Source organism: Phocoena phocoena, chromosome 8, assembly GCF_963924675.1.
Source record: "Phocoena phocoena chromosome 8, mPhoPho1.1, whole genome shotgun sequence".
Taxonomy (NCBI): Eukaryota; Metazoa; Chordata; class Mammalia; order Artiodactyla; family Phocoenidae; genus Phocoena; species Phocoena phocoena.
The window spans coordinates 30,843,392-30,865,496 of NC_089226.1; the positions used below are offsets into that span (position 1 = coordinate 30,843,392).

At 35.3% G+C, this 22,105-nt stretch overlaps 1 protein-coding gene across 2 annotated transcripts in view; it reads right to left on the reverse strand.

Moving 5' to 3' along the window:
- DYNC2H1 (dynein cytoplasmic 2 heavy chain 1) overlaps nucleotides 1–22,105 on the reverse strand; it is a 367,862-nt gene that overhangs the window by 337,474 nt on the left and 8,283 nt on the right. For both annotated transcript variants that reach the window (XM_065882515.1, XM_065882514.1), the window contains exons 4-12: nucleotides 17,594–17,712; nucleotides 16,457–16,601; nucleotides 15,469–15,701; nucleotides 13,015–13,149; nucleotides 12,796–12,909; nucleotides 12,567–12,678; nucleotides 12,106–12,230; nucleotides 10,907–11,082; nucleotides 8,388–8,583 (exon numbers count right to left, since the gene is read on the reverse strand). In XM_065882515.1, coding sequence (XP_065738587.1) covers nucleotides 8,388–8,583; nucleotides 10,907–11,082; nucleotides 12,106–12,230; nucleotides 12,567–12,678; nucleotides 12,796–12,909; nucleotides 13,015–13,149; nucleotides 15,469–15,701; nucleotides 16,457–16,601; nucleotides 17,594–17,712 — 1,355 coding nt within the window. The remainder of the gene's footprint in view (nucleotides 1–8,387; nucleotides 8,584–10,906; nucleotides 11,083–12,105; nucleotides 12,231–12,566; nucleotides 12,679–12,795; nucleotides 12,910–13,014; nucleotides 13,150–15,468; nucleotides 15,702–16,456; nucleotides 16,602–17,593; nucleotides 17,713–22,105) is intronic.

Sequence of the window (22,105 nt, forward strand, 5' to 3'; positions counted from 1 at the left end):
CTTTCTCCCACTAGACCAGTGGTTCTCAACCATGGCTGATTTGTACCCAAGGGGACATTTGGCACTGTCTGGAGATATTTTTGTCAGGACTAGGTATATGCTACTGGCCAGGGATGCTGCTAAACATCCTACAATGCACAGGACATCCCCCACAAAAAAGAAGTGGTCCAAAAGTACCAAGGCTGAGAAACCCTGTACCAGAGTGTGTCAGTAATATATTCATTTTTATATCCTCACTACACTGTGCCTGGCAGTACAAGTGCTCAAAGAATCTTTATTGGATGAAAGAATGAGAAACCAAATACTCACAAGATACTGTTCCTGCCCTCTGAGATCTATTAATCAAATAAGAGAAAAAATATAAAACTCCAACACTACATAAAAGTGTTCTAAGAGTGATTTTCACACTGCACACAAAATAAGGAACAATCAATTAAAAGAAGACGCCACAATTAAAGTGAGTTGCGAATTAAAGGATAACTTGGAGTTCTTCAATCAGAGGGAAGAGGTATCAGTGCATAATGACAAGTTCAGAGAGGAGCCAAGTTTCATATTACTAAAGCACAGGGTGCAGCATGAGAGGGAAGGTATAGGGAGTGAAGACCACAATCAGTAAGGTCAGCTAGGGTATGATTAAGAAGGGTCTTGTATACATGCTAAGGAGAGAGACAATGAGGTAATAATAGTTGGTTCTGACTCACTCCAATACTGTTCAAGCCACCAGACTGCCTTGTGCCTGCCCTGGACTCTCCAGAAAGATCCAGCATATACACCAGAAATACATCTACACGTGGAACAACTCCTACAGAACACCTACTGAACGCTGGCAGAAGACCTCAGACCTCCCAAAAGGCAAGAAAGTCCCCATGTACCTGAGTAGGGCAAAAGAAAAAAGAAAAAACAGAGACAAAAGGATAGGGACGGGACCTGCACCAGTGGGATGGAGCTGTGAAGGAGGAAAGGTTTCCACACACTAGGAAGCCCCTTCGCGGGCAGAGACTGCGGGAGGCGGATGGGGGAGCTTCGAGGCCGCGGAGGAGAGCACAGCAACAGGGGTGCGGAAGACAAAGCGGGGAGATTCCCGCACAAAGGATCGCTGCCGACCGGCACTCACCAGCCCGAGATGCTTGTGTGCTCACCCGCCGGGGCGGGCGGGGCTGGGAGCTGAGGCTTGGGCTTCGGTCGGAGGCAGGGAGAGGACTGGCGTTGGTGGTGTGAACACAGCATGCAGGGGGTTAGTGCACCACGGCTAGCTGGAAGGGAGTCCGGGGAAAAGTCTGGACCTGCCAAAGAGGCAAGGGACTTTTTCTTCCCTCTTTGTTTCCCGGTGCGCGAGGAGAGGGAATTAAGAGCGCTACTTAAAGGAGCTCCAGAGACCGGCGCGAGCCGCGGCTAAAAGCGCGGACCCCAGAGAACAGGTCACTATCCACACCCCCCTTCCGGGGAGACTGTGCAGCCCGCCACTGCCAGGGTCCCGGAATCCAGGAACAACTTCCCTGGGAGAACACACAGCGCGCCTCAGGCTGGTGCAACATTAAGCCAGCCTCTGCCGCCACAGGCTGGCCCCGGACTCCGTACCCCTCCCTCCCACCGGCCTGAGTGAGCCAGAGTCCCCGAAGCAGCTGCTCCTTTAACCCTGTCCTGTCTGAGCTAACAACAGATGCCCTCCGGCGACCTACACACAGAGGCAGGGCCAAATCCAAAGCTGAGCTCCGGGTGCTGTGAGAATAAAGAAGAGAAAGGGAAATCTCTCCCAGCAGCCTCAGAAGCAGCGGATTAAAGCTCCACAATCAACTTGATGTACCCTGCATCTGTGTAATACATGAATAGAAACGAATCATCCCAAATTGAGGAGGTGGACTTTGAGAGCAAGATTTATTTTTTCCCCTTTTCCTCTTTTTGTGTGTACGTGTATGCTCCTGTGTGAGATTTTGTCTGTATAGCTTTGCTTCCACCATTTGTCCTAGGGTCCTATCCATCCGTTTTTTTTTTTTTTTCTTTAAAATTTTTTTTTCTTAATAATTATTTTTTATTTTAATAACTTTATTTTATCTTACTTTATTTTATTTTATCTTCTTTATTTATTTTGTTCCTTCCTTCCCTCCCACCTTCCTTCCTCCCTCCCTCCCTTTCTTTCTTTCTTTCCTTCTTCTTTCTTTCTTTCCTTTCTTTCGTTCTTTCTTTCTTTCTACTTTTTCTCCCTTTTATTCTGAGCCGTGTGGATGAAAGGCTCTTGGTGCTGCAGCCAGGAGTCAGTGCTATTCCTCTGAGGTGGCAGAGCCAACTTCAGGACACTGGTCCACAAGAGACCTCCCAGCTCCACATAATATCAAATGGCGAAAATCTCCCAGAGATCTCCATCTCAACACCAGCACCCAGCTTCACTCAACAACCAGCAAGCTACAGTGGTGGACACCCTATGCCAAACAACTAGCAAGACAGGAACACAACCACACCCATTAGCAGAGAGGCTGCCTAAAATCATAATAAGTCCACAGACACCCCAAAACACACCAACAGACGTGGACTTTCCCACCAGAAAGACAAGATCCAGCCTCATCCACCAGAACACAGGCACTAGTCCCCTCCACCAGGAAGACTACACAACCCACTGTGAACCAACTTTAGCCAATGGGGACAGACACCAAAAACAACGGGAACTACAAACCTGCAGGCTGCAAAAAGGAGACCCCAAACACAGTAAGATAAGCAAAATGAGAAGACAGAAAAACACACAGCAGATGAAGGAGCAAGATAAAAACCCACCAGACCTAACAAATGAGGAGGAAATAGGCAGTCTACCTGAAAAAATAATTCAGAATAATGATAGTAAAGATGATCCAAAATCTTGGAAATAGAATAGACAAAATGCAAGAAACATTTAACAAGGACTTAAAAGAACTAAAGATGAAACAAGCAACGATGAACAACACAATAAATGAAATTAAAAATACTCTAGATGGGATCAATAGCAGAATAACTGATGCAGAAAAAAGGATAAGTGACCTGGAAGATAAAATGGAAATAACTACTGCAGAGCAGAATAAAGAAAAAAGAATGAAAAGAACTGAGGACAGTCTCAGAGACTTCTGGGACAACATTAAACGCACCAACATTCGAATTACAGGGGTTCCAGAAGAAGAAGAGAAAAAGAAAGGGACTGAGAAAATATTTGAAGAGATTATAGTTGAAAACTTCCCTAATATGGGAAAGAAAATAGTTAATCAACTCCAGGAAGCACAGAGAGTCCCAAACAGGGTAAATCCAAAGAGAAACACACCAAGACACATATTAATCAAACTGTCAAAAATTAAATACAAAGAAAACATATTAAAAGCAGCAAGGGAAAAACAACAAATAACACACAAGGGAATCCCCATAAGGTTAACAGCTGATTTTTCAGCAGAAACTCTGCAAGCCAGAAGGGACTGGCAGGACATATTTAAAGTGATGAAGGAGAAAAACCTGCAACCAAGATTACTCTACCCAGCAAGGATCTCATTCAGATTTGATGGAGACATTAAAACCTTACAGACAAGCAAAAGCTGAGTGAGTTCAGCACCACCAAACCAGCTTTACAACAAATGCTAAAGGAACTTCTCTAGGCAAGAAACACAAGAGAAGGAAAAGACCTACAATTACGAACCCAAAACAATTTAGAAAATGGGAATAGGAACATACATATAATTACCTTAAATGTAAATGGACTAAATGCTCCCACCAAAAGATTGGCTGAATAGATACAAAAACAAGACCCATATATATGCTGTCTACAAGAGACCCACTTCAGACCTAGAGACACATACAGACTGAAAGTAAGGGGATGGAAAAAGATATTCCATGCAAATGGAAACCAAAAGAAAGCTGGAGTAGTAATTCTCACATCACACAAAATAGACTTGAAAATAAAAACTATTAGAAGAGACAAAGAAGGACACTACATAATGATCAAGGGATCGATCCAAGAAGAAGATATAACAATTGTAAATATTTATGCACCCAACATAGGAGCACCTCAATACATAAGGCAAATAGTAACAGCCATAAAAGGGGAAATTGACAGTAACACATTCATAGTAGGGGACTTTAACACCCCACTTTCACCAATGGACAGATCATCCAAAATGAAAATAAATAAGGAAACACAAGCTTTAAAGGATACATTAAACAAGATGGACTTAACTGATATTTATAGGACATTCCACCCAAAAACAACAGAATACACATTTTTCTCAAGTGCTCATGGGACATTCTCCAGGATAGACCATATCTTGGGACACAACTCAAGCCTTGGTAAATTTAAGAAAATTGAAATTGTATCAAGTATCGTTTCCGACCACAACGCTATGAGACCAGATATTAATTACAGGAAAAGATCTGTAAAAAATACAAACACATGGAGGCTAAACAATACACTACTTAATAATGAAGTGATCACTGAAGAAACCAAAGAGGAAATAAAAAGATACCTAGAAACAAATGACAATGGAGACACAACAACCCAAAACCTATGTGATACAGCAAAAGCAGTTCTAAAAGGGAAGTTTATAGCAATACAATCCTACCTTAAGAAACAGGAAACATCTCGAATAAATAACCTAACCTTGCACCTAAAGCAATTAGAGAAAGAAGAACAAAAAAACCCCCAAAGTTAGCAGAAGGAAAGAAATCATAAAGATCACATCAGAAATAAATGAAAAAGAAATGAAGGAAACAATAGCAAAGATCAATAAAACTAAAAGCTGGTTCTTTGAGAGGATAAATTAGCAAGAAGGAAAGAAATCATAAAGATCAGATCAGAAATATATGAAAAAGAAATGAAGGAAACAATAGCAAAGATCAATAAAACTAAAAGCTGGTTCTTTGAGAAGATAAACAAAACAGATAAACCATCACCCAGACTCATCAAGAAAAAAAGGGAGAAGACCCAAATCAATAGAATTAGAAATGAAAAAGGAGAAGTAACAACTGACACTGCAGAAATACAAAAGATCATGAGAGATTACTACAAGCAACTCTATGCCAATAAAATGGACAACCTGGAAGAAATGGACAAATTCTTAGGAATGCACAACATGCCAAGACTGAATCAGGAAGAAATAGAAAATATGAACAGACCAATCACAAGCACTGAAATTGAAACTGTGATTAAAAATCTTCCAACAAACAAACACCTAGGACCAGATGGCTTCACAGGCGAATTCTATCAAACATTTAGAGAAGACCTAACACCTATCCTTCTCAAACTCTTCCAAAATATAGCAGAGAGGGGAACACTCCCAAACTCATTCTACGAGGCCACCATCACCCTGATACAAAAACCAGACAAGGATGTCACAAAGAGAGAAAATTACAGGTCAATATCACTGATGAACATAGATGCAAAAATCCTCAACAAAATACTAACAAACAGGATCCAACAGCACATTAAAAGGATCATACACCATGACCAAGTGGGGTTTATTCCAGGAATGTAAGGATTCTTCAATATTTGCAAATCAATCAACGTGATACACCATATTAACAAATTGAAGGAGAAAAACCATACGTTCATCTCAATAGATGCAGAGAAAGCTTTCGACAAAATTCAACACCCATTTATCATAAAAACCCTGCAGAAAGTAGGCATAGAGGGAACTTTCCTCAACATAATAAAGGCCATATATGACAAGCCCACAGCAAACATCATCCTCAATGCTGAAAAACTGAAAGCATTTCCACTAAGATCAGGAACAAGACAAGGTTGCCCACTCTGACCACTCTTATTGAACATAGTTTTGGAAGTTTTAGCCACAGCAATCAGAGAAGAAAAGGAAATAAAAGGAATCCAAATCAGAAAATAAGAAGTAAAGTTGTCACTGTTTGCAGATGACATGATACTATACATAGAGAATCCTAAATATGCTACCAGAAGAGTACTAGAGCTAATCAATGAATTTGGTAAAGTAGCAGGATACAAAATTAATGCACAGAAATCTCTGGCATTCCTATACACTAATGATGAAAAATCTGAAAGTGAAATCAAGAAAACACTCTCATTTACCATTGCAACAAAAAGAACAAAATATCTAGGAATAAACCTACCTACGGAGACAAAAGACCTGTATGCAGAAAATTATAAAACACTGATGAAAGATATTAAAGATGATACAAATAGATGGAGAGACATACCATGTTCTTGGATTGGAAGAATCAACATTGTGAAAATGACTCTACTACCCAAAGCAATCTACAGATTCAATGTAATCCCTATCAAATTACCAATGGTATTTTTCACAGAACTAGCACAAAAAATTTCACAATTTGTATGGAAACACAAAAGACCCCGAATAGCCAAAGCAAGCTTGAGAACAGAACACGGGGCTGGAGGAATCAGGCTCCCTGACTTCAGACTATACTACAAAGCTACAGTAATCAAGACAGTATGGTACTGGCACAGAAACAGAAAGATAGATCAATGGAACAGGATAGAAAGCACAGAGATAAACCCATGCACATACAGTCACCTTATCTTTGATAAAGAAGGCAGGCATGTACAGTGGAGAAAGGACAGCCTCTTGAATAAGTGGTGCTGGGAAAACTGGACCGGTACATGTAAAAGTATGAGATTAGATCACTCCCTAACACCATACACAAAAATAAGCTCAAAATGGATTAAAGACCTAAATGTAAGGCCAGACACTATCAAACTCTTAAGAGGAAAACATAGGCAGAACACTCTATGACATAAATCACAGCAAGATCCTGTTTGACCCATCTCCTAGAGAAATGGAAATAAAAACAAAAATAAACAAATGGGACCGAATGAAACTTCAAAGCTTTTCCACAGCTAAGGAAACCATAAACAAGACCAAAAGACAACCCTCAGAATGGAGAAAATATTTGCAAATGAAGCAACTGACAAAGGATTAATCTCCAAAATTTACAAGCAGCTCATACAGCTCAGTAACAAAAAAAACAAACAACCCAATTCAAAAATGGGCTGAAGACCTAAATAGACATTTTTCCAAAGAAGATATACAGATTGCCAACAGACACATGAAAGAATGCTCAACATTATTCATCATTAGAGAAATGCAAATCAAAACTACAATGAGATATCATCTCACACCAGTCAGAATGGCCATCATCATAAAATCTAGAAACAATAAATGCTGGAGAGGGTGTGGAGAAAAGGGAACACTCTTGCACTGCTGGTGGGAATGTGAATTGGTACAGCCACTATGGAGAACAGTATGGAGGTTCCTTAAAAAACTACAAATAGAAGTACCATATGACCCAGCAATCCCACTACTGGGCATATACCCTGAGAAAACCATAATTCAAAAAGAGTCATGTACCAAAATGTTCACTGTAGCTCTATTTACAATAGCCTGGAGGTGGAAACAACTTAAGTGTCCATCATCGGATGAATGGATAAAGAAGATGTGGCACATATATACAATGGAATATTACTCAGCCATAAAAAGAAATGAAATTGAGCTATTTGTAAAGAGGTGGATGGACCTAAAGTCTGTCATACAGAGTGAAGTAAGTCAGAAAGAGAGAGACAAATACCGTATGCTAATACATATATATGGAATTTAAGAAAAAATGTCATGAAGAATCTAGGGGTAAGACAGGAATAAAGACACAGACCTACTAGAGAATGGACTTGAGGATATGGGGAGGCGGAAGGGTAAGCTGTGACAAAATGAGAGCGTGGCATGGACATATATACACTACCAAACGTAAAACAGGTAGCTAGTGGGAAGCAGCCGCATAGCACAGGCTGATCAGCTTGGTGCTTTGTGACCACCTAGAGGGGTGGGATAGGGAGGGTGGGAGGGAGGGAGACGCAAGAGGGAAGAGATATAGGAACATACATATAACTGATTCATTTTGTTATAAAGCAGAAACTAACACACCATTGTAAAGCAATTTTACTCTAATAAAGATGTAAAAACAAAATGGTTTTAAACAGGTAAATGATTTGACGGCAGTGTGCTTTAGGTAGACCAAGGAAATGACCACAAACAAAGGCCAGTCCATCAGCTCAGTAATTTTCTAAGAATATGCCCCTAGAAGGCAGACAGAGGCCCTTAATTAGAAAGCCCTTTAAGATCTAGTAACATAAAAGAAGAATAAAAAAGAAAATAATATTCTATTTTTCTAAATGACTTTAGAATGAAAAGCAGTAACAGTAATCCCTCAAATTAATAAAAGTCCCATATAAGGGATTACAATGTAAATTTTGTAATGCAGTCATTTAGCAAACCGTAACTTCACAAGACTTAATTGTGCTATTCTATTAGCCTAACAAAATCAAAAGCAGAAAGCAAAGCCCTTAAAATACTCTAATGTAATGAACTCAGAATAGCCATGTTTTCAAAAATATCATTTCTTACTTGTTTCAGAATAATTGCTTGCTTGCAGAATTTCTGTGCAATGTTTGCAACTTGCTGTATTTTTGCAGGAATAACAAAGCCAAGTGCAGAAAGCTGACGAACTTCTCTCTGAAGAATCACCAACCGATCTGAATAATGCACTTTTAATGATCCATCATTAGGATCCAACTCCATGATGTGACTATTAGCCTCAATACTACAATACAAAATAAATAACTTTTTAAATTTCATGTTCTCACTCTTTTGACGAAAAACATAATTTTATACTTACAGAAAAGTTGTAAAAACTATTAACTCAAAGTAAAAGTAAGATTTTAATTATAGTTAAATGTTAGTTATATTTTTTTCACACAGTATTTCACAATTCAGATCTTGATAACAAACTACAATATCCAAAATATACCATCATATCGATATTTCAACCAAGCAGCTTTTGAAGTCAGAAAAATCAATCTCTTAACCTTCAGCTAAGACTCAAAATAGACATCAAATCCATCATAAAGAGAAAAGGCTTTTATTCATTTTCTAAAAGGTATCTTAGATTTTTAGTCAGCCTACTTGGTTCTTTAATACTCCCATTAAAGGATCAATAATAAATAACATCAAAATACTAGGAGTAGAGATATTCAAATGTTTCATTCTTCTACTCTTCCTTTCACTATGTAAAGACTGTCTTTTCTTTGTGTTTCTTCTAAAAGCCACAATAGCAAATTTTACATTGGGGCACTCAAGTCTCCATGGACTGTGAAAATGCTGTGGGAAATTAAAAGCATTATGTTTTCATGACCCTTCTTTCAGGATCATGTTTATATAATGCTTTCTTTCAAATCACTTTCACAATTAGGAGAACTTGCAGGTCTTAGAAAGTTACTGAAAAGCAAAGAACAAATCTATTCAGCCTACTTAATAATGCATAAAACAAAGCATAATAAAAAGCAGATACTTTAAAATGTCTTAAAATAATAATTTAGCCCAAACTGTCCTATAAGAACATAAAGTCTATCAGAAAATTGTAACAGTGACACTTTTTGCCTTTATTTGAAACCAATATTCACAATTAGTTTCTACATACCAGCATATCCTGAAATATGTTCCAAAACACTCTTGATTCTATGCAACAATGATGGGTTTTACCCAAAAAAAAGTGAGAGTCAGAAGTTTCATCACCAAATGAGGAAAAAAATAGGTTGAATAAAGTTAAACAGCTTTTTTGACTGCAGATCTCAGTCCTTTTGGTACTCTGTCTTACACAGTGGATCTCCACCAGAGCCATAGTGATAAACGTGCAAATTCTCCAAAATTAATTGACTATAGAACTCTTTACTTTTTTGCAGGGGGGGGGAAGGGGTGGCGGTGGATCGTCTCTAATATTTTAGGTTCGGGGTAGAAAGGGAAAGAGTTAAATGACATAAAGTTATAATCATTATGCCTTATCACCTTTGGTTCTTTCATTCTTCTTCCAAAACCAAAATGCAAGATAAAAGAAAAAAATTATTCATTCAGTTTAGGAAGCTACCACTTTTGGCCTAATTATTCATTGCAGCAGTATAGGGAAAACAAACAGAATTTCATATTATGGCCAACGTTACTTTTAAAAAGTAACAAGTTTCTAAAAACTAAAACATGGCAAGTTTCTAAAACTACAGACAATATTATAATGGGGAAAGTTGACCTGAACAAATAAACAATGGTTTTTCTAGGCCATCCATTTTAAATACCCATTGGAATAATTAGGTTAACCTATTAAATTACATTCAATATAGCTTAATAAATATTTACCAAATCCTTACTATGTTGGACAACATGAAGAAATATTCTTCATCTCAAGAAGCTTAAAAATAACAAAATTTTAGTTTACAATATGTACGGGGGGTATATAATATTAATGCAAAAAGGCAGGAAAACATATGTATACCAGTAACAAAAAAACATGGGAGCATGAAAGCCTAATTCCAAAATAAGAATCTGCAGTTCTGCGGAATAGATATGAGAAGCCAAAGGAAGGCAGTCAAAGTTTCCGACCTTAATGACTTAAAAGTTGATCATCAAAACCTAAACTGGCTTCCCTGGTGGCACAGTGGTTGAGAGTCCACCTGCCAATGCAGAAGCCACAACAGTGAGAGGCCCTCATACCGCAAAAAAAAAAACCTAAACAAGGGTTTCCCAGGTGGAGCAGTGGTTGCGAGTTCGCCTGCCAATGCAGGGGACGTGGGTTCGTGCCCCAGTCCAGGAGGATCCCACATGCCATGGGGCAGCTGGGCCCATGGGCCATGGCCGCTGAGCCTGCGCGTCCGGGGCCTGTGCTCCGCAGTGGGAGAGGCCACAACGGTGAAAGGTCTGCGTACCGCAAAAAAAAAAAAAAAAAAAAAACTAAACAAAAAAAAAATTCTAAAAGCATCAGCAAGTTTGGAGAAAGGAGAGAGGAGTAGAGATGATTAATTACATCTTGTCATTTGGATTAATAACACAAGAAAAAAGATTCTTGTGTAGATTTCACTGTCTAGTATACTTATACTTACCACAAACCGGATTGGGAATCAGACAAGCCAGATTGAATATCCCTGGACCAATCATCAAATTGTTCTTGTTCATATAGTTTAAACTGGTCTAAGAGATCTTCAGCACTTCGATGGAAAGATCGAAATCCTGACAAGTCAGATAAAAGAGCCTCTGCAATCTTGATAGTATCATCTGCCTTAAAGAGCCAAATTACAAGAATATTTATTATTTAAATTCTAACAAAATTAGCATAAAATCAGCTCTCTTCTCTGTTCTGTGATTCAGAAATTATTTTCCCATTCATCTGTAAACAGTAAAATAGAAGATTTGCCAGTGAATTTAAGAATATCAGCCCCTACTTTGCTTCTGAAATATACAACCTCAGAATAGCAAAACACAGAAGATAACACATACAAGGCATAATTTGAAGGGTACAATAAGGGAAATTCAGGTGAAATTCAGAAATTCAAGAATTCAGCAATACTCCTAAATATGTTATGCAATAATTTGAGCCCTTTATTAAATGCTGTGGTTAACAGCTCAAACAACAATTAGGCCAATTTGGATGCCAATTAAAGAAGAGAAATGCCTTTCCTCCACAAGTATACAAAGAAGATTGTCGCAACTTGGAAAGCTGACTAACAAAGTTAGGCAAAATATTACAGAAAAAACATCAAAATATAAACTTGAATAACTAGAACTCTCAAATATGCTAGCCTTTATAACACTCTATATTTGCTTGCTCTTAAGCATACATTAAAACCAATTAATATTTATTACATGAGTAGAATGCAAGATAGTGTACCACATACTAATTAGTAAGCACATAAGATTCTTAGATCAGCTTTGATAATATTAAAATAATAGTCCTTTAATTCTATAAATTGCTGCCACAACCTTAGGCAATACCATAATTACCTTTCACCATTCCGTTAACTTCCTTTCAACGTAGGATGATGTATTTACATAAACACACTTGCAGATAGACTTTGTACGTACCAAAATTCTACAGATACACTTCAAAGAGTTAAAAAATCCTTTGAAATTTATATATTTTTCACTTTTTCAGAGTTCTACATTTTCACATGAAAATTAGATGAAAATGCAAGGAAAACAGAGAATGTTTTCTTAATGTTTTCACTACAGTTCTAGAGTGCCTTCTACATTAATTTAGCACATTTTACAATTAGTATTCTTCAACATTTATTAAAACTAATACCTTCATTTCCAACTGACGAACCCAAACTATATTATTGACAACTTCTGAAAGGTTTTTGCCAGAAAGTGGTCCAGATGCATCACCAGGAATTCCACGGCATCGGTTTTCAAAATCTAATCGAAAGTCTATAAAATTTAAATCAAATAAATCATTACACACATTCAGTGAAGATTTCCTATATGCCTTCCATGTACCAAACACTATGTCAAATATTATGAATAGAAAAATAGTAACAGTTGGTCCTTTACCCTCAGGGACCTCACCACACATCAAGTGAGAGAAAGAAAATAACCAGTTAATTCAAGAAACCTGTCATTTATTACAGAAATAATAAATTAACCTTCAACATACAGATGTCATAAAATATAATATCTTAATCCTAAGCGGTATACAACAAAGGAAAAAGCAATCTACAAAAATATTTTTTCAAGCAAACACTATAATCTCTGATACACTTTTACCTTTAACTGAGTCCATAAGTCTTGCCAATAAAGTTTCTCTTTCTAGCATCAATTCTTTGCTTATGGTTGGACGCTTCACCAACTCCTTATATTTCAGAAATGCTTGAAGAAGCTAATATGAAACAAATAAGTATATGTTCATCCCAAGTGAATCGACTAGGTAAAAACATGAGTATCTCCTCAAATAGCTTAAGGGAAATATTAGAAGTTAAATATTTCAATATTTTACCTGCTGTGGACTATCCTGAATTTCTGAAATATAATTTTTTAATTTTCCTGCTATTTTTTGTTCCACAGGCGCAATAATTTTTTCATATTGAGACACTGCAGCTTTCCATAAAGGCTAAACAAATTAACAATATTGTTAGACTTTAATATTTTTAAAATCAGCCTTTAAAAAGAACACCACAAACAGGAAATTATGTAGACAAACACATATATATTCAACCTCAGTATATGGATTATATTGCACGGGATTCAGGCCAGTAAAAGGTTCAAATACTCGAGCCAAGCATATGATTTTCTCATCAGTGGCAGGTGAAAAATAGAGAAGTTTCTCACGAATTGTTCTAAGAGCCAAGACCTAAAACATAAAATATTAAAACAACAAATTTATTTAAATCAATACATCAGCACAAATAGTCTAAAATCTAAAGATATTGGGCAAGAATTTCTTTAACCTAGATTCTCTGAAATGAACAATAAATCTGAACTGTAATCTTGGTTATTACTACTCATCAATAATCAAAGTGATACTCAAAGACATACTGTATCATCACACTACTATCAATCAGTGTGCTCAAATCTAGTTAACATATATAAAATCTAAGTATTTTTAAACTATGTTTAAAGCTCATTTAGGTAAAGTTTTAGTCTCTCCTTACTATAGTAAAAATTTCTGATTTCCATTATTCTGCCTTAAATTGCACTTCTAATAATGAAACAATATGTTAACAACTCCATTATGTATAATCTATTAACAGCTGGAAAACAATTTATTTCATTTTGTATTTAAAATTTCTACCAACCATCAAAAGGTAATCAAAAAGGCTAAGTAAAAATGCTATAATCTTCCATTTGAGTTGAAAATATCAGAACAAACTCATGATTTATTTTTCTCTTGATAAAAACAAAAGTACCAATTTAGCAATGCTGTCTACTGAGACAGCCTAAAAGCATTGATAATTAAATAACATTTACCACTTCCTCAACCAGATTGTTGTTGCTAAATACCATTTTCCACTGATAAGAACAAGGACCTTTGGAGAAATGACTAATTCCAGGTATGAAACAGAAAATGTAGATGGGCCAGTACATTTTGAGGGGCCAGAATGTAAGGAAGTTATCAAAGAAATACTGGATGCATGTCAAAAATGACACAGAGCCAGTGTAAAGGGGTACTCACTGTCCAACGATGGGACAATTTGAATACAGTAATAATAACTATGATAAAAACTACAATGGGTTGAAACTCATAAAATATAAAAAATCATAGGTTCATAATGATACTATTAAAAAAGCATTTCATTGATTGCCTATGGAACTTACTGATACTAACTTATTGTTCATTGTACTAAAATGATAAATAAAAACTAATTGTCTATACTACCATTCCTATACAAACTATATTTCAGGGTCACTAAAAAACTGATGAAGACAAGTTCTTCCAACATCACTTAATAAATGCAGAAAGAAAAACAGAATTAGAAAATCATCATTTTCCAACTCCTCATGATAAATCATTCAGAAAAAGCTGATGAAGAACATTATAACAGATGGATCAGGCTAATCATACATGAACCCACAGATCAAACTTAACTCATGAAAGTGGGAAAACCAGACATTACCTGCCTCCTCTAATGTGTAAGAACTATATAGTACTGCCTGTGAAGCAACCTGGTTCAAGTAAACCAACATTTAGTAACTAAAAAAATTTCTGAGACAATCAGGAAACTTGAATATTGATTAGATACATAATGATATTAAGAAATTATTGTCATTTTGTTGGGGGTGATATTGGTCTTATGATTATGTTTTAAGGGTAAAAGTATAAGATTTCTTGGATTGGCTTTAAAAATACTCCAGCAAAAAAACGGAAAGCAGGGGAGACAAAGATGGAACAGGAACTGAACATTGTCAGTGGCTGCTGAAACTGAGTGATGGATACACTGACATCCACTATACTATGTTACTTTTGTGTATGTTTGAAATTTCTCATAATGAAAAGGTTTAAAAACACAACAACAGGAATTCTCTGTTGGTCCAGTGGTTTCACTGCCTGGGCCTAGGTTCAGTCCCTAGTCTGGGAACTAAGATACCCCAAACTGCACAGCATGGCCAAAAAAAAAATACAACAAAAAATCCCCAAAAACAATGGTTCCCTTAAGCCCAAAGGGAAAAAGTCACTTTGCAATCTTCACATATTCTCATTTTGCCTGCCCCTTCAAGCTAAACATCTAAGTTCTATACTGAAACTCATAACTTATATAAATTAAGCAGCTGTTTCAAATATTTCCACTGAGTACTCCCTGAAAAGCTGTCTCCGCTTGTAAAAATTTCAATAGCCAAGAGAAAGTCTGAGAGCTTCCATACCTAGACAAATGGGTTGACTGTCTTTTTACAACAAAGAAGAACAAAATAAAAGTTCACAACTTACAAACTGAATAGCCACAAACCAAAAAAAAGAAAGGAAGTGGAAACCAGCACTTAGTACCCACTGGGCACCTGGTACTGTACCACACAACTTCATAAGTCATCTCGTATGAACTTTACCTCTTATTCTCTCCCAAAAGTTTAAACAAGTTCTATCAGATGTGTAGGTCTTATTAATTATAAAACACATTCTCAAACAAGTGAGGACCTACTTCACACTTAAAACAAAGATCCAAATAATCAAATATACCTCTTCAAGGCGTTTGCCAAGTTTGTCAAGTGTTTCAGGAAAATATTTTTCATTTTTCCACAGATGAGGTACATAGCGCTGCCACACCTGACCTGTTAGATGACTACAGGCAATAACCCACTGTTCACAAATTGAAATCCCAGCTTTCATATTTTCCTTCACAAGATAATAAGGATCTTCCCATAGGTTCAAAGTTCCCAACTTTTTCTGAACAAATCTTCCAAAGGAGCCACCTAATAACACGTAAAACAAACTTTTTAATGAACATATCTTTTTATCAAATAATTATGAAACATATGCTTTTTACAAAATTAAAATAATACACAAATTAGGAAACCAAGGATCTATGAAATACCACATCCACATCTTTAGACGGGCACTGTTAATAACAAATATTTTTTAAAAACACACATACACACACATATTTGTATTTCTGCATCTTTCAACATATCACACATTTCTTTGAAGTATAGAAATATATACACATTTTTTTAAAGGCTGCAGAGCCCACAGTATGGACATAGCATTACATAACCAATTCTCAATTGCTATTTGTTTCTAGTCTCATTTTACAAACAATGCTGTAATAAATATCCTTTTACATACACATTTATGTACTTGTCTAACATTTTCTTAGGATAACAATGAGAAAGGTATATTCTGGGTCAAAAAGTATATGTATTTTTAATGTCAACAGATAACCCAATGTATATTAAACTTTCCAGTTCATTACAAAATAAAGTCTAAATTAATACATAGATAGGGACGAAAAATCTATGTTAATTTAGTTATATTATAGTCAAAGAATCTGACACTATGATTTAAATTAACCAACTATGTACAAATATCTACTTAAATAATCCTATATGATTTGCTCTAAGAGTTACTTTAAGCAACAATTACTGTATTCAGGAACATTTTAGGTAAAAACAGAAAACAAAATAAGTCAGGCTTCCAAAATTGCAAAAGTTTATATCTTTACTAGTACCTATAATATCTAAGAGATGTAACATTCGTGACTCAGGATAATGATCATGTTCTGTCTGTCTCCACACATCATCTACAACATCCCGAGTTGTCTCCACCAAGTCAACCACTTCCAGTAAGGACAGACCATCCAAGTTATAAAACTCCTAAAACCAAAATGCATTCATTTTTAAACATAATCATATTTGTACCTTGGGCAATATAGTCAAAATGTTCTCAGACTTTTTCAAACGCTACATCTCTAATATCTGCCATATTATTTTCTCCTCTTCTTCTATCATATGACATATTACTTCTTTAAACAAATACCCTATAAGTTCCTTCACAAACATAAATTTCATGAAAGCCAGAAGGAAAAATAAGAATTACATAAACTCTATAAATTTATTTTTACCCTTGGCCTAATTTCCTTTAAATTCGGGACATTTCTTTTATTTACCTAATAGAAATGGCCTTAACACCATATGTACACTACCCATTTCACCTCATATATCTTTATTGATTCATTTCCTGGGTTGCACAATGTTACCAATAATACAAACATAGTACATGGTATATCACTGCTAGGAAAAAAGTTTTAAACCATTTCAAACACTTCATTCAAATGATATTAATGAAATAATATTGGGAATGAATAAAAAATTACTAAATATTTATTTTGAAAAGAATAGATTTTGTAAAAAACACTCGAAATGGTCACTTATTTAACCTCTCCATAGATACACCAAGGAATAATCAATCTAATAAGTATCAAACTAAGACTTTTTATATTTCAGATTCCTCCAAAATGCTAATTTGAATAAAGTAAACAATTTTTCCAAAGAACATATTACCTGCACAGGATAAACCTCTGTTAGTAGGAGGTTTCTGTTTTTTTTCCTATCTACCTGCAGGAAAGTAATTATGTTTTTGAGAAAAATATTTTCTAGAGATTAGAGTTTAACTTTTTTAAAAGTTTGGACTTCTAAGTTGCACTCAGTTTAAATACATATCTTAAGTAAACCCTGCTACATCTGAAGAATATATTTTGTCCAGAACCATCAAGTAATGATTTTAAAACAGAGATAAATCTAGTAAAAATTGAATGCTAAGGTACTTCTATCAAAACCTAATATATAACTATGTATGAATCACGTACTCTTGCAACTGTTTCAAATAATTCTTTAAAATAACTGGCTCTTTCTTTACTAATCTGTTTACTTCCACGATGAGCTTGTTCTATCCAAAACTGGAACTCATCACTTGGTGTAAGAATACCTGAAAAGTGAGAAGGAAAAATTAGAAATATCAACTGTTATTATGCTGATCATTTTGAAATGTAAAGAAATATTGAAACACTATATTGTGCACCAGGAACTAACATAGTTTTGTAAGTCAATTACACTTCAAAATCTCACAAACAAATAAACTCATAGAAAAAGAGATCAGATTGCTGGTTAACAGAGGTGGGGGTGGGGAGAGGGGGAATTGGATGAAGGTGCTCAAAAGGAACAAACTACTAGTTATAAGATAAATGAGTACTAAAGATATAATGTACAACATGATATATATAATTAATACTGCTTTATGTTATGTATGAAAGTTCTTAAGAGAATAAATGCTGAGATTTCTCCTCATAAGGAAAAAATTTTTGTTTCTATTTCTTTAATTTTGTATCTATGACATAATAGATGTTCACTAAACTTACTGTGAATATCATTTCATGATGTATATAAGTCAAATCATTATACTGTACACTTTAAACTTACACAGGGCTGTATGTCAATTATCTCAATAAAACTAGAAGAAAGAAAGAAAGGAAGGAAGGAAGAAAAAAAAAGAATAGAATCATTTGAAAATGAAAAGCCAGCAAGTCACTGGTTTCATTTGCTGATTTTGCACATTTCTGTATTCTTAAGGATGCACAGAAAATAATTTTTACAATTTCTATGAACAAAAACAAACTACAAAAACAACCCCAAAACAATTAACAAAATGGCAATCAGTACACACTTATCAATAATTACTTTAAATTGGCTGAATGGATACAAAAACAAAACCCATATATATGTTGCCTGCTAGAGACCTGCTTCAGATCTAAAGCCACACTCAGACTGAAAGGGGATGGGAAAACGTATTCCATGCAAATGGCAATCAAAAAGCAACACTTACATCAGATAAAAAAAGACTTTAAAGACTATCACACATGATGTTGTGGTACAAACTTTCTGTATGGCTTTTCTTATAGTCCAATTAATTACTAAAAAGCATCCCTACAAGGATAAATAAAAACACTGCAAAAGGAATACTTGATGTCTTTTAACTTTTTTGGGTTTTTTTGCAGTATGCGGCCTCTCACTGTTGTGGCCTCTACCGTTGCAGAGCACAGGCTCTGGACATGCAGGCTCAGTGGCCATGGCTCACAGGCCCAGCTGCTCTGCAGCATGTGGGATCCTCCCAGACCGGGGCACAAACCCATGTACCCTGCATTGGCAGGCAGACTCTCAACTACTGCACCACCAGGGAAGCCCCCTTTTAACTTTTGATTTTAAAAAAATATTAAAACACTGATTTTAACTCTTATTTATGTGGAAAATTATCTCTATAAGAAAATCTGAGTTGGAATAAAGTAAATTTGTCTAATTACAGTCAAAAAAAAAGATTTTCACAAATGATAAAGAATGATATTACATACTGATCAAGGGATCAATCTAAGAAGATATAACACAATGTAAGTATATATCCATCAAACATAGGAGCACCTAATATATAAAGCAAATATTAATAGACATAAAGGGAGAAACTGACAGTAATAAATTCATAGTAGGGAACTTTAACATCCCACTTACATCAATGGACAGATCATCCTAAGGAAACAATGGCCTTAAACAACACATTAGATGAAATAAACTTAATATATATATAGAACATTCCATCCACAAGCAGCAGAATATACATTTATTTCAAATGCACATGGTACATTCTCCAGGACAGATCACATGCTAGGCCACAAAAATAAGATGCAGCAAATTTAAAGAAAAGTGAAATCATATCAAGCATCTTTTCTGACCACAATGCTCTAAGACTGGAAATCAACTAGAAGGAAAAAACTGCAAAAACCACACAAATATGTAGAGACTAAATAACATGCTACAATCAATGGATCACAGAGGAAAAATCAAAAAATACCTGAAGAAAAATGAAAATAAAAACACAACAATCTAAAATCTACATGATGCAGCAAAAGCAGTTCTAAGAGGCAAGTTTATAGCAATACAAGCCTACTTCATGAAATAAGAAAAATCTCAAATAAACAACTTAACCTTACACCTAAAGGAACTAGAAAAAAGAAGAACAGGCAAAACCAAAAGTTAGCAGAAAGCAAGAAATCATAAAGATCAGAGCAGAAATAAATGAAACAGAGACTAAAAAAAAAAGAAAAAATAGAAAAGATCAATGAAACTAAGAGCTGGTTCTTTGAAAAATTAAATGTCACTGACAAACTTTGCCATACTCATCAAGAAAAAAAGAAAGAGGGCCCAAATCAATAAAAAGAAGTTACAGCTGACACCACAGATATAGAAAGGATCTTAAGATATTATTAAGAAAAATTATACACTGATAAAATGAACAACCTATAAGAAAAGGACAAATCCCTAGAAATGTAGTTTCCCAAGACTGAACAAGGAAGAAATAGAAAATATGAGTAGACCAATTACCAGTAATGAAATTGAATCATTTCATTACTAGTAATTGTAAAAAATAACTCCAAAAAACAGAAGTCCAGAACTAGATGGCTTCGCATCACACGGTTTGGTGAATTCTACCAAATATGTAGAGAAGGGTTAACACCTATCATACTCAAATTATTCCCAAAAACTGCAGAGGAAGATATGCTTCCATACTCATTTTCCAAAGCCAGCATCTCCCTAAAATCAGAACCAACGATATCACACACACACAAAAAAAAAGAAAATTACAGGTCAATATGATGAACTGATGAATATAGATGCAAAATTCCTCAACAAAATATTAGCAAACCAAATTCAACAATACATTAAAAGGTTCATATACCACAATCAAGTGGGTTTTATCACAGGGATGCAAGGATGATTCAAATCCAAAGATCAATCAATGTGATATACCACATTAACAAATTGAAGAATAAAAATCATATGACCATCTCAATAGATACAGAAAAAATTTGACAAAAGTCAGCATCCATTTATGATTAAAAACTCTCAACAACAAAGTGGATATAGAGGGAACATACCTCAACATAATAACATATATGATAAGCCCACAGCTAACATCATACTCAACGGTGAAAAGCTGAAAGCAGCTCCTCTAACATCAGGAACAAGACAAGGATGGCCACTCTCACCACTTTTGTTCAACACAGTATTAGAGGTCCTAGCCACAGCAATCAGACAAGAAAAAAAATAAAAGGAATCCAAATTGGAAAGGAAGAAGCAAAATTGTCACTGTTTGCAGGTGACATGATACTATACATAGAAAATCCTCAAGATGCCACAAAAAAACTACTAGAGCTCATCAATGAATTTGGTAAAATTTCAGGATACAAAATTAATACATAGAAAGCTGTTGTATTTCTATACACTAACAACAAACTATCAGAAAGAGAAATTTTTTAAAAATTCTATTTATAATCACATTGAAAAGAATAAAATATCTAGGAATAAAACTACCTGACGAGGTAAAAAGCCTGTATGCAGAAAAGTATGACATTGATGAAAAAATTGAAGACAACAAAAACAAATGGAAGGATATACCACGTTCATGGATTGGAAGAATTAATAATGTTATAATGAGCATACTACTCGAGGCAATCCATAGATTCAATGCAATCCCTAACAAAATACCAATGGCATTTTTCACAGAATTAGGAAAAATGATCCTAAAGTTTGTCTGGAAACATGAAAAAAAAAAAAACCAAATAACCAAAACAATCTTGAGAAAGAATAACACAGCTGGAGTTATCATGCTCCCTGATTTCAAACTATACTGCAAAGCTACAGTCATCAAAACAGTATGGTACTAGCACAAATACAGATACATATATCAATGGAAAGAACAGTGACCCCAGAAATGAACTCACACCTATGGCAATTAATCTATGACAAAGGAAACAAGAATATACAAAGGGGAAAAGACAGCCTCTTCAGTAAATGGTGTTGGAAAAGCTGGACCTACATGCAAAAGAATTAAACTGGACTTTTCTCTCCCATCATACACAAAATTAAGTTCAAAATGGATTAAAGACTTAAATGTAAGACCTGAAACCATAACTTCTAGAAGAAAACATAGGGAGTATGCTCTATGTCACTGGTCTTAGTAATATTTTCTTGGATCTGGCTTCTCAGGCAAGGGAAACAAAAGTAAAAATAAACAGATGGGACTACATAAAATTAAAAAGCTTTTGCACAGCTAAGGAAACTATCAAAAAAATGAAAAGGCCACCTACTGAATGGGAGAAGATATTTGCAAACAATATATCAGATAAGGGGTTAATATCTATAATATATAAAGAATTCATACAACTCTGTATCAAAAAAAACCCAATTAAAAAATAGGCAGAGGATCTGAAAAACATTTCTCCAAAGGACACATACAGATGGTCAATAGGCACATGAAAAATGCTCAACATCAC